Source organism: Protopterus annectens, chromosome 13.part0, assembly GCF_019279795.1.
Source record: "Protopterus annectens isolate FY-2018-M chromosome 13.part0, PAN1.0, whole genome shotgun sequence".
In the NCBI taxonomy this organism is placed as follows: Eukaryota; Metazoa; Chordata; order Ceratodontiformes; family Protopteridae; genus Protopterus; species Protopterus annectens.
The window spans coordinates 5,196,888-5,215,438 of record NC_056747.1 but is presented as its reverse complement, the minus strand read 5'-3'; the positions used below and the strand labels follow the sequence as shown (position 1 = coordinate 5,215,438).

General features: G+C 37.5%; 1 protein-coding gene across 3 annotated transcripts in view; it reads left to right on the top strand.

Annotated features, from left to right (window-relative positions):
* The window catches only part of MOB3A (MOB kinase activator 3A), a 308,074-nt gene that overhangs the window by 268,877 nt on the left and 20,646 nt on the right, over nt 1-18,551 (top strand). For 2 of the 3 annotated variants that reach the window (XM_044055493.1, XM_044055494.1), the window contains exon 4: nt 9,881-10,141. The exons of the other annotated variant lie outside the window; for it this stretch is intronic. In XM_044055493.1, the coding sequence (XP_043911428.1) occupies nt 9,881-10,123 (243 nt within the window). In that variant the 3' untranslated portion in view covers nt 10,124-10,141. Of the gene's footprint in view, nt 1-9,880; nt 10,142-18,551 lie in introns of those variants that run through there. 3 annotated transcript variants of the gene reach the window in all.

Below are 18,551 nucleotides of genomic sequence, written 5' to 3'. Positions count from 1 at the left end.
CAATACCAGTTACATCCTTGAACTGATTCCATTATTTAACTTTTCTTGATTACAATACCAGTTACATCCTTGAACTGATTCCATTATTTAACTTTTCTTGATTACAATACCAGTTACATCCTTGAACTGATTCCATTATTTAACTTTTCTTGATTACAATACCAGTTACATCCTTGAACTGATTCCATTATTTAACTTTTCTTGATTACAATACCAGTTACATCCTTGAACTGATTCCATTATTTAACTTTTCTTGATTACAATACCAGTTACATCCTTGAACTGATTCCATTATGTAACTTTTCTTGATTACAATACCAGTTACATCCTTGAACTGATTCCATTATTTAACTTTTCTTGATTACAATACCAGTTACATCCTTGAACTGATTCCATTATTTAACTTTTCTTGATTACAATACCAGTTACATCCTTGAACTGATTCCATTATTTAACTTTTCTTGATTATAATACCAGTTACATCCTTGAACTGATTCCATTATTTAACTTTTCTTGATTACAATACCAGTTACATCCTTGAACTGATTCCATTATTTAACTTTTCTTGATTATAATACCAGTTACATCCTTGAACTGATTCCATTATTTAACTTTTCTTGATTACAATACCAGTTACATCCTTGAACTGATTCCATTATTTAACTTTTCTTGATTATAATACCAGTTACATCCTTGAACTGATTCCATTATTTAACTTTTCTTGATTACAATACCAGTTACATCCTTGAACTGATTCCATTATTTAACTTTTCTTGATTACAATACCAGTTACATCCTTGAACTGATTCCATTATTTAACTTTTCTTGATTACAATACCAGTTACATCCTTGAACTGATTCCATTATTTAACTTTTCTTGATTACAATACCAGTTACATCCTTGAACTGATTCCATTATTTAACTTTTCTTGATTACAATACCAGTTACATCCTTGAACTGATTCCATTATTTAACTTTTCTTGATTACAATACCAGTTACATCCTTGAACTGATTCCATTATTTAACTTTTCTTGATTACAATACCAGTTACATCCTTGAACTGATTCCATTATTTAACTTTTCTTGATTACAATACCAGTTACATCCTTGAACTGATTCCATTATTTAACTTTTCTTGATTACAATACCAGTTACATCCTTGAACTGATTCCATTATTTAACTTTTCTTGATTACAGTACTAGTTACATCCTTGAACTGATTCCATTATTTAACTTTTCTTTATTACAATACCAGTTACATCCTTGAACTGATTCCATTATTTAACTTTTCTTGATTACAATACCAGTTACATCCTTGAACTGATTCCATTATTTAACTTTTCTTGATTACAATACCAGTTACATCCTTGAACTGATTCCATTATTTAACTTTTCTTGATTACAATACCAGTTACATCCTTGAACTGATTCCATTATTTAACTTTTCTTGATTACAATACCAGTTACATCCTTGAACTGATTCCATTATGTAACTTTTCTTGATTATAATACCAGTTACATCGTTGAACTGATTCCATTATTTAACTTTTCTTGATTACAATACCAGTTACATCCTTGAACTGATTCCATTATTTAACTTTTCTTGATTACAATACCAGTTACATCCTTGAACTGATTCCATTATTTAACTTTTCTTGATTACAATACCAGTTACATCCTTGAACTGATTCCATTATTTAACTTTTCTTGATTACAATACCAGTTACATCCTTGAACTGATTCCATTATTTAACTTTTCTTGATTATAATACCAGTTACATCCTTGAACTGATTCCATTATTTAACTTTTCTTGATTATAATACCAGTTACATCCTTGAACTGATTCCATTATTTAACTTTTCTTGATTACAATACCAGTTACATCCTTGAACTGATTCCATTATTTAACTTTTCTTGATTACAATACCAGTTACATCCTTGAACTGATTCCATTATTTAACTTTTCTTGATTACAATACCAGTTACATCCTTGAACTGATTCCATTATTTAACTTTTCTTGATTACAATACCAGTTACATCCTTGAACTGATTCCATTATTTAACTTTTCTTGATTATAATACCAGTTACATCCTTGAACTGATTCCATTATTTAACTTTTCTTGATTACAATACCAGTTACATCCTTGAACTAATTCCATTATTTAACTTTTCTTGATTGCAGTACCAGTTACATGCTTGAACTGATTCCATTATGTAAATTTTCTTGATTACAATACCAGTTACATCCTTGAACTGATTCCATTATTTAACTTTTCTTGATTACAATACCAGTTACATCCTTGAACTGATTCCATTATTTAACTTTTCTTGATTACAATACCAGTTACATCCTTGAACTGATTCCATTATTTAACTTTTCTTGATTACAATACCAGTTACATCCTTGAACTGATTCCATTATTTAACTTTTCTTGATTACAATACCAGTTACATCCTTGAACTGATTCCATTATTTAACTTTTCTTGATTACAATACCAGTTACATCCTTGAACTGATTCCATTATTTAACTTTTCTTGATTACAATACCAGTTACATGCTTGAACTGATTCCATTATTTAACTTTTCTTGATTACAATACCAGTTACATCCTTGAACTGATTCCATTATTTAACTTTTCTTGATTACAATACCAGTTACATCCTTGAACTGATTCCATTATTTAACTTTTCTTGATTACAATACCAGTTACATCCTTGAACTGATTCCATTATGTAACTTTTCTTGATTACAATACCAGTTACATGCTTGAACTGATTCCATTATTTAACTTTTCTTGATTACAATACCAGTTACATCCTTGAACTGATTCCATTATTTAACTTTTCTTGATTACAATACCAGTTACATGCTTGAACTGATTCCATTATTTAACTTTTCTTGATTACAGTACCAGTTACATGCTTGAACTGATTCCATTATTTAACTTTTCTTGATTACAATACCAGTTACATCCTTGAACTGATTCCATTATTTAACTTTTCTTGATTACAATACCAGTTACATGCTTGAACTGATTCCATTATTTAACTTTTCTTGATTACAATACCAGTTACATGCTTGAACTGATTCCGTTATTTAACTTTTCTTGATTACAATACCAGTTACATGCTTGAACTGATTCCATTATTTAACCTTTCTTGATTACAATACCAGTTACATCCTTGAACTGATTCTATTATTTTCTTTGACTGTGGCTCTGTATGTAATTCAGATAAAAAAAGGGAAAGACAATACCACTGCCTCCTTCCTCTAGTCCTTCACAACTGAAACCTCCCCACTTTAATTGTTGCCTCCAATCCCTCATATAGCATTCATATTAACCTTGTTATTGTATCAGGGAATGCAAAAGCTTCCATTGGCCTTCTCATAAAATCCCTGTTTACTCTGTTGAATGCTTTCTCTGCATCATGTTCCACCAACAGCAGCATTTTCTTAATTCTGCTTCGCTATGGATCATCATTGTTCTGTTAATGTTGTCAAATGTTTGCCTCCTCTCCACAAAACCACATTGATCCATCTCCATCTATTTTTGGAAACACCTTTGCCATTCTATTAGTTGGTATAGGCAGAATCACTTTACAGTCATGGTTTAAAACTGAAATGGGTCTGTATGAAACAGGATCTGATGGGTCTTTACCATCCTTAGGTAATACAGCCACCATAGCTTTCTTCATACCTTTCAACTACTTAGCTCAAGAAATATGGACAGAGCCAAAAGGAATGGGAGAACAAAGGCTCAAAATTAGTGACAGATTTTAAAAACTGAACTTATAAACTAAAAAAGCATGCATTTTTTGACAGATATGAAGTCTGATAGTGAAATGTCTGTCATTAATTGGTGACTTCAGTCCTAAACATTTGCTGTACATTTTGCAAGGAGCAAACCAAAAATATGAGGCCTTCTGAGAAAATGTGGGCAGTTGGGAGGTACAGCTTTCTTCCAAGATGTTGGTGCTTCACCTTTCCAAACTTTGACAGGAATGCCATCTGTACTTGGAGACTTTCGCGATGATGAATTATACATCGCCGTTTTATCGCATCCCCTTCTGTCTTGAGTATTAGTTGTTGATCCTCGTCTACCTCTAAGCTTGGCATAATTAAGTCTTCTAGAAATATTTCCAGTTTTGCTCACTCTTGATTTCCATGTTTCTCTGCTTTATATAAATTTTCATAAAATTTCTGAAATCTCCCTAAAAACTCTACAGGATCTCTGGTTATTTTCCTTGTTATAGGCTCCCTAAATTTGACAACGGCCCTTTCTACTTTCTGCTGCCTAAGTCACTATGATAAATATATTTGTGCTTTGGAGTTATCGAAAAGTTGTTGCTTGACAACAATGTTTTTAAAGTTAGGCATACTATCTATTATTTTGTCTTTATCACTGCATTTGCACCTGTTCTTATTTTGTGAGATTCCCTTTGTTTTGCAAATATTTAACCTTTGTCAGCCCTTCTAAGTAATTCCTATTACTTCTTGACCAGATCTCTTTCTATTTTATTTCTACTCTGTTTTTAAACTGGGTATATATTATCTAATTGACCGCTTAGCTTGTTAAATACCTAAAGGTCAACAGCTAAGGGTCTAAAACTTAGTCTCGAACAACCAGGTAAGCGAATTCTTTCACCTGGAAAGAATTTGCTTGACTATGCCACACTAACATAAATTTCCAAACCATAACAAAGTGGGGGGCTTTGCCCACCACACCCCCCAATGTGAGGGGCTGTGCCCCCCACACCCCTTAACTAAATATACCAACTCTGAGATCGCTCTACATTGGGGAAAGGGCAAGTTCCCGATAATGGTTAAGTAAAGTCTTTCCCAATAAAAGAATTTGCTTACGTGGCTGTTCGAGATTGTACGTTTTCGATCCTTAGCTGTTGACGTTTAGGTGTTCAACAGGCTAAGCAGTCGATTAGATAATATAGACCCTTTAAACTCACTTTTCATTTTATCCCTCCCACTAGTTATAACTTCTGAAGACATTTCTGTCTTCCCTAATAACTCTTGAATAATTTCCACAATCCATTCCTTAAATTCTCCTCTTTTTATAAAGTAGGTGAGAAAGCTCCAGTTTCCCATTTTTCTTCATTACTCTGCATTTCTTTGTAATTTTTTATTGGTACATGATCTATAATAGTTATCGGTTGTGTGTCATAACTTTCAATTAAATACAAATGTTCCTGTGAAATATAATTTCTTTCTAGTCTAGCCCAGTTATTGTACCTTGGGGAGTAATATGTAAATTCTGTCCAAGTTCCTACTGCTGAATTCACATCTTCTTTACTAAATATTTTCATAAATTTATTCAGAAATCTACCCTCTTGTGTTATAATTTCCCTTCTAGGTCCCTTGCTGAAAGCTGATTACTTCTCCCAAGATTTTGTAATGCTCCATAACACCAGTTTTTGGTGGGATATAAGTACATGCCAACATCTCCCTTCCTTGTCAGTAATCCTTTACTACCACAAATCTACCATTATTGTCTTTTTTCCTCTTCTATCACTGTTGGAGGCTCTCTAGCAATTAATATATTCATTCCCTTATCGTTTGTCCCTGACATTCTGCTGAATATCCATCCTGAAATCCTTTGTGTCAAATTCAAATGCTTGTTTTTTTTCCAAATGTGTCTCCTGTAGCATTGTTATTTGCACTCCACATTTCTTAATATAATTCAATGTTCTTTCCCTTTTGTCTATACCAGTAAGGTCATATATGTTACAAGATAATATGGATAGCATGGCCATTATGATAAAAAGATTGTTCCCACCTATTATACATGACATTTTTTGAATGTGTATTTCTAACTTTTGTGTTACATGCACATACTAATATTTGAGAGGCTGACCTTTTATAAAGTTGTTTCTTCTCATCTCCGTTTGATCGTATGTCACATTTTTCAAGACTTTGTTTTAATGAAAACCCTCAAGCTAAAAGCTAAATACATTTTCAAAACAATCCCACCCCCTGTTAATGTACAACAAACCCATAAAACTGTGTACATCTTCAATCCCTCCAGATAGCAACAACTGTCCCAAATTGACAGCTGTACGCGCAGGCACCACCTAACCTAAAATTAAGGTTACCCATGCAAAAGCTCATGATAGTCCCCCTTACAGTGATTGCAGTCTGTTCTCTTCTTATCTCTATTCCCCTCCTGGATGTGAAAAATGGGTTGTATGCTTTCAGAAAATATTAAGTTTTAGCCCTTAGAAAAAGTGCACTGGCCATATTTAAATGAAATTAAATTGTACATTGTTGCATTAAATGTGTTAAATTATTAAGGTTGCTAGATAGGCTGCTTTCTCTTATTCACTTCACATAATTTCAGACTTTATTTTTCATTGAATTGCTTGCCCTTGTACCTTTACATTTTGCATTTCTCCAAGCAAAGAATACTCAAAACTCTCTAGATTAATTGCTTGCTCCTGCAAGATAGCTCATCTCCATGGAAGAGTACTCAGCAATGAATCTTTGTAAATTTCATTCAGAAGAGAATATACAACTGCCTTCAGCTGCAGACTTCTTGACTCCTACTGATCATTTGCTAATGAAAAAAATTGCTTATAAAGTACTTGTTTAACCGAGCCCATCATTGTATAAACTTAAAACAGTTAGGATGGTTAGCACTACAACAACAGATTAAATGTCACCAACTAACCATTGCCCACAACATCCTATACAAACCTTCACCCCCTATAAAAAACGAAATTCCTTACGATCATCTCACAAACTTCTCATCCACACCTCAAAACCTAATAACAGAGCTGGGGATTCTCTCTTCTCTAATACAGTAGGTAATTCCTGGAATCTTCTCCCTAATGACATCACCTCACTCACCTCTCTATCTCTATTTAAAAACAGAATTAAACTTCTCCTCAAAACATACTGGCTATGCCTCTGCTCCAGACCAGACTAGTCATCTACCTCCACTAACTTGACTTGCCTATCCACTCCCTACTATCCTCTACTGCATTTTCCCACCTTATTATATTTTTCTGTTCTACCTTTTTTCACTATGTCTGTCATCTTTATATATCTTTTCTTAAGCTAATCCTTTGCTACAATACTACACATCAAACTCCCTTTTTTTCACTTCTGACTTAACCTATACTATGTCACCACACTTAAAAATAGCACTATATTGTAGTGCAGGTCCTCAGTGTTAGATCCTGCGTAACCTTTCTGCTGTAATTCACATGTTGCAATTACTGATGATTTTCTTTTTTCCTTTTTTTACTTTGATTATTTCCTTTTATCTACCTCTGACTTAACCTGCATTGTTGTCTAAATTCTATCAATTTGCACTGTTTGTGACTTTTTACTTCAGTGTTACATCCTGTTACAACCTCTATGCTGAAATACACGTTACCATTGTTGATGTATTTTTTTTCCATACCAGGAAAATTGCTATTTTTACTAGAATATTAGATTTTATTTCTTATTTTTTATTTGTTTCTACTTGTATTATTGTATTTGGACCATGTTCTTGGAGCTTATTTCCCTGGGCCTCTACTGAAAATGGACATATATCCAGTTAGACTAGCCCGGTCAACAAATGTAAAATAAAAAAAATAAATAAATAAAAAAAATTTTATAGCTGAAGTTAAGGGCATTAATCTAAACAGTCACTCTTGTAAAAATAAAAAAATCTACATATAATATTATCAGTGCACTTTTATACCCTACCTAAGATCACAGCATCTTAACATTAAACTCATTATGACTAAATTTTCTTTATGACTACATTTTTTTATCTAAAGTTTAAAATTATTGCAGATATCCGCAAGAATTTTACTGGTTAGGTTCAACTCTAATAACATTTCAGTTAAAGTTTTATTACCCACTTACTAAGTGGCTTCCTTTTAAAAAAGAGTAGTGGAAAGTACCAGTATTTACAGTATATGTTTACTTGCTTACAAATTTTAGTTTGTATAGGTGTATGGTCTGACAACAATCACTGGATATGTAGTCATGGTTTCCACCAATATTATAGTTTTCTTTTGATATGCAACATCTCTCTAATCTTGCCCAGGAAACATAGGAACTATATTTCTCTGAAAAAATGTGTTCTTTCTGGTTTGTTTTCATTGCAGCATTAAGTCCAGAATTATGCATATATCTCTCTAATTATCTTTACAAAGCACTGGTATTGTATGGTATCTTGGCCCTCCACAGACACCATCCTCATTTCCTTTAGGGATCCAGTCTCCTGCTACTGTCGTACATCATTGATGAAGGGCTGTAGCTTCTCCCATAATATTAATTTTATATTTTGCTACTTTTGATGGAATTTGTAATGCAGTCAGTGGTCGCACCCTGACATCCACATCTCACAATTATAAATCATCCCTGCCTGTCTTTCCTTTGTTCCTGCCTGTCTTTACTTTGTTCTTCGGTCTTTACTCCTGTAATTAAAACCCGTTTCTTTTAATTTTACTCTTTCTGCAGAGAAACTCTCCTTTTACTACTTTTCTTTACACAAAAAATAATTTTTTCTATGATTCAGATGTTTCATGTAAAATTATTACTTTGCATTAATATTGTAAATATAGGACAGTATCTTCCCTTATTTTGTAATTAGCATCAAGCCCATTTATATTCCAAACCAATAAGTCAAATTGTGCCATAGTTAAAATTATATTGCATATGTGTATTGTGTCTGTAGCAAAATAGTCCATCAGTTTTTGTGCCACTTTATATATCTTTCTGCAGGATAGTCTCAAACCTGATCTATTTTTAAATGTACTATTACATTGTTTCCCAAGAAATAAACAAATTACCTATAAACATATTTTTTTTGCAGATCCACAGATCTGACACTGAGCACAAGCAGCTGTGTAAAACTTCTTTAAGTGTTTTTATCATTCAAAATCTGTTGGGCAGAATAATAGCTGCTATAATTCACTGATCTGCTTATTTCTTGCATGCAATGTTTTGTTTCTAGAGGTATCCTTCTAGCCTTCTGTTGCTTGATAGCCAGTAAATGTTTCTCATGCTGTATAGCTGTTTTTAAAAAGTCAAGCTTTATTATCAAGTCACAGTGACCCCACCTTCTTGTAGATTTAGCTGAAAGGTGTTTTAGAGCTGTTTAATCTGTATCTACCACTGCTTCTGTTACTCTTGGAAGGTCATTTACCCTCCTTGGATTTTTAATTTTAAGTAAACACTATAAACAGTGGTAGTTTTGGATCTCACTGGTTATAAATTAAATTCTAGTGTACATGTTTTACATTTCAGTTTAACAAACACCACCTTCACTCAAGAAATTTCCGTTACAAGGTGTTTTTAGTGCATTATGTTTGTGAGTTTTGCTGTCTAGGCCTCTTTTCATTAATGCGTTTATCTCATTAGTTTTACTAAAAGTACTTTGTCCTGCCTCATGCTGCAACCTACGTTATTGTCTCAGGGTTTCCAGACTATAATATATTCATTTCCTTTGCCATTCATCAGTCATTTGCTTCTGTTTCCCTCCCATTTGCACTGCCATATTACTTTTACTAAAAGCAAAAGCAACATGCAAATGGTTTGCACTTTGAAAAGAATGACAGCATGCAGTCCCCTACATTCAGTTAAAGATATACTTTCATTCTAGGGACATTTTTGACTTAAAATTATTACTACATTTGTAATACTCAAGTAATTATTTTCTGTGAAGTACTTAGATTTCAGTGGTGTTTAACATGATATTCAGTATGTATGTAGTTCACATTTTAAGACCATCATATCATTTGCCATATAAATTCACTTTTTAAAAAAACTCTTGATTTACTGCTTCCAGTGTATTTTTATGATCTTCCGCTCTTTTGAAAACTACTTCACCTCCTTTCCTTTTTATCTATTGTTTCTTTTTAGAAAACAGGAAGGGGTTTTGCAGAAAATCTCCTGATTGAAGTCTCCATTTGCTTTCTTCACCGGTTGACTTGTTGCTTGTGTCCTCATCACATTTTCCTGCCTTCCAACGTTTTCTCTTTGCCATGCCATGCTGTGTCAGTCAAGGGTCTGTGTATGTTTTTAATCCAAATGGATGGGAGACTCGCACTTAAAGCAGGAACTAGTGTCTTAAAATTGTTTCATTTTTCTGCAGGGTGTTATTAAAGAAAGAAATGCATTTCTGTTTGTGTTTGTAATGAAAATTCATCATTCACAGAAGCTCTTGCGTCTCCAATGTATAAGATTGTCCCCTTCCTCTACAAAATCAAAGACTGGTCCTCCTTTAGCTAGTATGTCTGCAGTTTGCTAAGTATATGTTTTTCTCATTCTTACATTGAGTATTTACGTTGTATGCTCTATTTTAATATCATCAGTATAAAGTCCAGCCCATTTGCTGAGACATTTTCTCTGAAAAGTCTTTGCAGTCCTTCCTTTCATGTTATTCTGGTATTGCTTTAAAGTTTAGATGTCCTTCAAGGATGCATCTGCAGTCATAACAAATGGGTTGTCCTGTCGTCAGGCAGCCCTTCGGTCGGCCGGATTCCAAAGTCTGGGTCTGGCCTCGGCTGGTGTCGCACTTCACCCGACGTCATAGCTGCAGTTCTTCGGGTATAAAGGCATCAGCCGATGCCATTTTCCTCAGTCTTTCTTGCCGCGTGGCGCCCGAAGCAGAAGCTGTTCGCAAGTGCCGGTCGGTCAGATATAGAGATTACTACTACCGAATACTACTTCGAAGACTTCTAAAAAGCTAAGTACCCCGTTGGGGACACTTTCTTGCCTCAGCCGATGTCAGAAAAAGTGAATAACTGTTTAACTTGTGGGAAACAAATACCTCATAAAGATTTCCACTCTTACTGCTTACCTTGTTTAGGCCCAGACCACGACGTAGCAGCTTGTTTATCCTGTGCTTCTTTCAACCGATGGACGCTTAGATGTCGGTCGGAGTTTGCTGAACAGTTTTTCGGCTCAGATTTTGCGTACATAATGCCGTCGGATCCTCCGACTTCACAAGTTGTTAAGAAACGCAAAGAAAAGGACCGACACTCGCAGTCCGCGGTTTCGGCCGAAACCGCGGTTAAGCAAACCGTGAGTGTCTCGGTTTCGGCCGAAACTGAGCAAACGGTTCTATCTTCAGCCGAATCCATGACTACTACCGAGGCCCCTTCTAACCTAGTTGAATCGGCCTCTGAAGTTCTACCTGCTACTGTGGTTTCACAAGAATTATCGGACACCATCCCTTTGGATGTTTCAACCCCTGCACGTGGTGCTGCTAGGCCGCCTGCAGACATGTCCATAAAGGCCTTTGCCAGGGCTAAAGCAGCCAAAACTTCTAAGTCTGTGCCTGTTAAGCCCCCCTCTCACAGGCCCAGTTCCAGTTCCCAAATGCTCACTCTGGCAGAGGATCTCATCTCTTTAATTAGGGGATCCCAATCTCACCCAGACAGGGCCTCTCAACCTCCTCCAGAAAAGAGACCTAGAGCAGAGCCCCCCGAGCCAGTGTCCTCAGATGATTCTTCTGATAATACAGACAATACAGATCATCCAGAGGCTCCTTTTTCTACTTATGAAGACTCCGATGCTGAGGAATCGATTCCTTCTGCCTCTCCACCAGAGGAATTTTCCTTTGGGGAAACCTTACATGCCATGAGAGAGCAATTCCAATGGCAGGGACAAGATTTCTCAGATTCAAGGAAAAGGCTTAGGACCTTTTTACATTTACCACAACATAGGCCTTTAGCTATTCCTCCAGTTCTTCCTGTTGTAGATGATGCATTTAATGATGCTTGCACTGCTCCTGATACTTTACCACCAGCCCCTGCTAAGCCCGATAGGTTCTACAGGGTCCCGGACACTCATCACCATTTATACAAGGCCCCTTTTGCAGATCCCGAGACTATCTCACAGGGGCCTAAGGCAGTAGCTTCGACCTCAGTTAAAAACCCTCTCCCTTCTGAAAGGGAATCCAGGTCCTTAGAGAGATGGGGTAAAAAAGTATACACCTCTGCTACTCTCTCAGCTAGGGCATTGAACTGTCAGTTTCATATGATCCAATACCAGGAGTTTATGCTTGATCAGTTAACTAAAAAACTGTCCTCTGATGATTCTTTAGATAAGAAATATGTTCTAGAAATGGTGCAGAACATTCAGCAGGTTAGTAACCATTCTTTAAAATGTGGCTATGATGCACTGGAGGCTTCCTTTAGATCAGCCATGACTGGCACAGTTATAAGAAGGCATGCATGGTTGAAAGAACAGGTCTTGCCGGATCATGTTAAAGCAAAACTATTAGATGCTCCTATGGATAAGGTCAGTTTATTTGGTTCTCCTGCTCAACAGGTACTGAAGAAAATGGAAGAGAAGGCAAAATCTGTACAAATAGTGAAAGATTTCTTACAGGTTCAGCCTCCAAGGTTTAGCAGGAATTGGACCTCCAAGAATTGGTCCTTTCCAGACTCCTCTAAAACTCAGAGAGGCAGGAATAGGCGTTCAAGAGGCAGAAATCAATCCAGAGGAGGTGCCTACAGGGGACGCCAGTGGCAGGGTAACAACCAACGAGGCACAGACACAACAACTACCACTGCAACAGGACAATCACAGTGACTTGGCTCTGGCACCGCCTACCAGGGAACAAATAGCAGCACCCTTAGGCGGAAAGTTAGCCTTATTTTCAAAAAACTGGCACTATATCACAAGAGACAAGTGGATTTTGCAAACTATAGACCAAGGCTACAGGTTCCATTTCCATACTTTACCAGGAAAAAGAGGAATGCCAAACCTGCCACCAAATCAAAAGACAGAAGCTCTAAAACAAATAGCTCAATTAGCAAAGATGAGAGCTGTGGAAAGGGTACCATCTATGGAACAAGGAAAGGATTTTACTCCAGACTATTCCTGGTACCAAGAAAAGAGAAAAATTGGAGGCCTATTCTCGACCTGTCCGCTTTAAACACATTCATCATTGTTCCAAAATTCAAAATGCTGACCCTACAGCAACTTCTTCCCATGCTGGGCAAGGAGTATTGGCTGGTGACTCTAGATCTCAAGGAGGCATACCTGCACGTCCCCATACGACCAAATTGCAGAAGATACCTCAGATTTCTTGCAGGATCAGAGCATTATCAATTCTCAGCATTGCCCTTTGGCTTATCTACTGTGCCCAGAGTGTTCACGAAATGCCTGGCATCAGTAATCGCTCACTGCAGGCTTCAGGGAATCCAAATATATCCATACCTTGACGACTGCCTGATACAAGCGGACAACAAAAACAAGCTAACAGAAGACTTACAAAGAGTCATTTGCTTACTGCAAGCCCTGGGATATACAGTCAATATAAAAAAGTCAAGACTGATACCATCCCAAAGAATAACCTTCTTAGGTGCAGAATTGGACACAGTAAAACAGATGGCATTCCTAACTGCAGAAAAACAAGAACAACTTCCTCTCTACTTCTTGGCATTAACAGAGCAGAACAAACTAACAGCAAGGAAAGTACTGCAGGCCTTGGGCTTCATGGCATCTTGCATAATCCTGGTCCCTCATGCCAGACTGCATATGAGAAAGCTACAGTGGTACCTGAAGAATTTATGGTCTCAACACAGGCACAGCTTAGAAACCGAAATACCACTAATCCCATGCCTGAAACAAGAGTTCCTATGGTGGGCCCAGGCATGCCAGTCAAACCCAGGTTTGCCCTTCCACAGCATTCAACCAAGCCAAACCATCACAACGGACACCTCAGACCTCGGTTGGGGGGCCCACATGCTGGACAAGTGCATACAAGGCTTATGGACTCCAGATCAGCTGCACCTGCACATAAATCAAAAGGAAATGCTGGCAGTAAAACTAGCAATCCAGAATTTCAGACCATTCCTCCAAGAAGGGCAGTTGATGATAAGGACAGACAACACCACAGTCATGTGGTACATCAACAAACAGGGAGGCACTCATTTATACCCTCTATGCCGGATGGCACTGGACCTATGGAATATGGCTCTGAGCTACAACATTCAGTTACAAGCAATTTTTGTACCGGGAAAAGAAAACATCCTAGCAGACATATTAAGCAGAACTACCTCGGATGCTCACGAATGGATGCTACACCCGGACATCTTCAAGGTCATCACAAAGAAATGGGGACTGCCTCAAATAGACCTATTCGCATCCCCACTCAATCACCAGCTCAAGAAATTCTGCACAAGGACTTACCACCCACTTGCTTGGAGGGTGGACTCTCTATCCTTCAGTTGGAAAGGCCTGACAGCATATGCATTTCCACCTCTTCCTTTGATGCACAAGGTGCTATTGAAGATCAAAGAGGAACGTCCAAGGATCATTCTGATAGCTCCAGACTGGCCAAGACAACATTGGTACCCACTACTGAGAAGCATGTCTCGGGGGAAAATGTGGACACTACCCCTGATTCCTTTGCTGTTAACTCAGAACGGCTACAACACCCTGCATCCAAACCTGAAAACTCTGCAGCTGACTGCCTGGAACATTACATAAGAGCAACTAACCCAGATTTATCCCAAAGGGTTAAAGACATTATCCTTGAGGCCCGCAGACCATCAACAAGAAGGAACTATGCAGGAAAATGGAAAAGGTTTCTCATTTGGAGTACTGAAAGGGGAAAAGATGTGTCAAAGGTAGACATTGCCAACATCCTGGAGTATTTGGCAGAACTATTCCATACAGGCCTGTCCTATTCCTCCATCAAGATACATGCATCAGCTATTTCTGCGGAATACAGCTTCGATCCCCCTGTCTTCTCGCATCCTCTACTCAGGCAGTTTCTGAGAGGAATTAAAAATGTAAAACCTCCTAGGAAACCACCATTACCAGCATGGGACTTGAACTTTGTGCTAGAAAAATTGACACTCCCCCCTTTCGAACCAGCAGCAACAGCAGATCTACAACACCTATCCTGGAAAACTGCTGTTCTGCTGGCAATTACCTCAGCAAGAAGGGTTTCTGAACTACAGGCTTTAATGGCAGTACAACCCTTCCTAATCTTCCATCAAGATAGAGTGTCCATGAGAACAAATCCTACATTTATGCCTAAGGTGGTATCCAGAGTGTCTTTAAACCAGGCAATCCACCTACCTACCTTCTTCCCCAATCCACAAAACAAGGGGGAAAGACTGCTGCATACTTTGGATGTACATAGACAGTTGCGCTACTACCTGGACAGAACCAAGGGCAATAGAAAAACTGACCAGCTTCTGGTAGCATATGCAACAGGAAGGGAAGAAAAAGCAATTTCAAAACAGACAATCTCCAAGTGGATAGGAAATTTCATTAGATTTTGTTACTCCTACCATGGAAAGCAAACTCCACAGAACATAAGGCCTCATTCTACAAGGGCTACAGCCACTACCACAGCTTTCTTACGAGGAGTGGCTACCAAGGACATTATAGAGGCTGCTACTTGGACCTCCGTGCATACATTTGCCAAGCATTATAACTTACCTTTATACTCTAGATCCCGAGCAGGGTTTGCCACTGCTGTTTTGCAAGGGATCCTAACTACACCATAATTTCATCTTCCTCCTCCCCTAGTTTGGCTATGGTATTCTACCCATTTGTTATGACTGCAGATGCATCCTTGAAGGACATAGTACAGTTTTGTACCTACCATAAATGTAGATGTCCGAACAGGAATGCATCTGCAGTCAGGATTACCCACCCTCCTTCCCCTCTGTGGTATTCCTAGGGTATTTGCCCACCTAATAGCTAGCTGGGGGGGGATCTCTTATGGTGTATTTGTTTGTATATATGTACATACATGCTTATTTTTTGTGTTTGCCTTCTACTATTTGGAAACATTGGCATTTATCCAAAATTTAGCTATCCAAGAGGGCAACTGGCATCTGGGGCAAGAAACACTGAGGAAAATGGCGTCGGCTGATGCCTTTATACCCGAAGAACTGCAGCTATGACGTCGGGTGAAGTGCGACACCAGCCGAGGCCAGACCCAGACTTTGGAATCCGGCCGACCGAAGGGCTGCCTGACGACAGGACAACCCATTTGTTATGACTGCAGATGCATTCCTGTTCGGACATCTACATTTATGGTAGGTACAAAACTGTACTTTGTCTCTGCATAAGCAAATGTTCATTTCAGGCTGTTTGTATGATTTGTTCATATTTTAATTGCTGTTCCACCATTTTTTTTCTCTCATCACCTTTACAGCAGTTTGCATGTATAACATTTTAATCTGAATGTATGGTTAAAACTTCTATTTCCTACAGCCTTCTGCTATTTACATATGTGTGTGTGTGTGTGTGTGTGTGTGTATATACATATATATATATATATATATATATATATATATATATATATATATAGCTATCTATATATATGTATGGATCACCTTCATTTGCCTGACAATTAGAAAGGCAAATAAAAGTTATATGTCCTTTTCCCCACAATAGTGCGATCCTGGAGTTAGAATATATAGTTAGGGGGGTATGGGGGCGAAGCACTACACCTACTTTGGTTTTATATTGTCTAGCTTGTTTTTTTATTGTTCACTAAAACCAAAATAGGTGGGGGGCATCACTCCCCCACCCCCAACTATATATTCTAACTCCAGGATCGCACTACTGTGGGGAAAAGGACATAGACCTTTTTATTTGCCTTTTTCTAATTGTCGGGCAAATGAACTGTCGGGCAAAAGAACTGCCTGAAATTTCTGTCGGGCAAATGAACTGTCAGGCAAATGAAGGTGACCCATATATATATCCGCTTCTAAATCTTGAAAGCTCATAATCTTGAAATTCAAAATACTGAATCCAAAATCTTGAAAGTTCAAAATACTGAAAACTCAAAATACTGACTTTCTTAATATCGAAAAAACTACAGGGTACTAATACTTACTATACTCCAAAAAATGTACATAGAGAAACAAAAGACAAAGCATATTAGTTTACTCCAACTATTAGCGGGGGGGGGCAAGCCCTCCTGCACCCCCATACCCCCTTTCTACTTATATCAAATCTGAGATCACACTTACTCACCTTAGTATAGTAATGTTGTTGTATTGCAAATTAAAAGGGAACACAACTAAGGTTACAACAGGCACTCATGAAGCATGTAATGGTATGTTTGCCATTTTCTTCTGTGGTGTGCAATCTCAGAGTTGATATATTTAGCAGGGGTGTGGGGGACACAGCTCCCCCACATGGGGGGGGGCAGGAGGGTTTCCCATTTTTGTAGTTGGAGAAGAGTAATATGTTTTATGTAGTTGTGTTGGAATATTGTAAGTGTTGGTGTGCTCTCTTTTTTTAATGTTATGAAATTCAGTATTTTGAACTTTCAAGATTCTGGACTCGGTAGTTTGAATTTCAAGATTCTGACCTTTCAAGATTTAGAAGCGGACCTATATTTATGTATATAGATTAACTTCAGAAGCCTGAAACTTCACAATCTTGAAATTCATAAGCCCGAAGCCCAAAATCCTGAATCCGAAAAGACTGAAAGCGCACACAGAATAGAAATAATGGCAATATTCCTGTACAAGGAAATGGAGAAACACAACACAAAGCACAGCAGTTTTCACTATGTATGAGCTGGGGGGGGCAAGCCCCCCTGCACCCCCATGTGGGGGGCTGCACTCCTACACCCCCTGCTAATCAAGACCGCACTGCACCGAAAAAAATGGCAAACATACCATCACATGTTTCATGACTGCCTGTTGTAACCTTAGTAATTTTCCCTTTTAACTTGCTGTATACAACATAACTTATGATAGTGTAGTGAAGTGCAATCTCGGAGTTGATATGTTTAAGTAGCAGGGGGTGTGCAGGGGGGCACAGCCCCCCACCTGTGTGAAAAGTAATATGGTTTGTCTTGTGTATAGTTAGTATATGTATCCTCTGTATTTTCAGTCTTTTGGCATTCAGGATTTTGAGTTTTCAGGATTTTGGGCTTCAGGCTTATGAATTTGGAGATTGTGAAGTTTCAGGCTTCTGAAGTGAATCCATGATTATATGTGTGTGTGTGTGTGTGTGTGTGTGTGTGTGTGTGTGTGTGTGTGTGTGTGTATATGTATGTATGTGTGTGTATGTATATATATATATATATATATATATATGTATAAGCACTTTCACAGCCCCTAATGCCCGCTTATGTGGATTCGTAGGCCACTACCGAGAACCTTTCGGAATATGCCGCAAAACTCTTCTTTGACTAAGGATCCTGCAGTAGTCTCTACCTTGGATGGGTCCGAGTGGTGGCCCACACAGTGTCACCAAATAAATATGCAAGTACTCTCAAAACTTAAATATTTCTACACAGATCAGCCACAATTAAAGGTTTAAATATATTTAATAAATAATAAAATAAGACAGTAATATTTAATAAATAAAATAAGACAATACTAAATATATATTCACAATGACATCAGAGTTCAAAACCACAAGAAATATTTAAAACAACATTGCAGGACAGTCTCAAATAAATAAAAAAATATCTAAAACAGTCTCAAATAAATAAAATATCTAAACTAAGCTTTGCCATATTCCTGACTATATCTAAGATAATTACATTATTCCCTATTAACTTACTTACTGTACAGCAAGGCAGATGTGC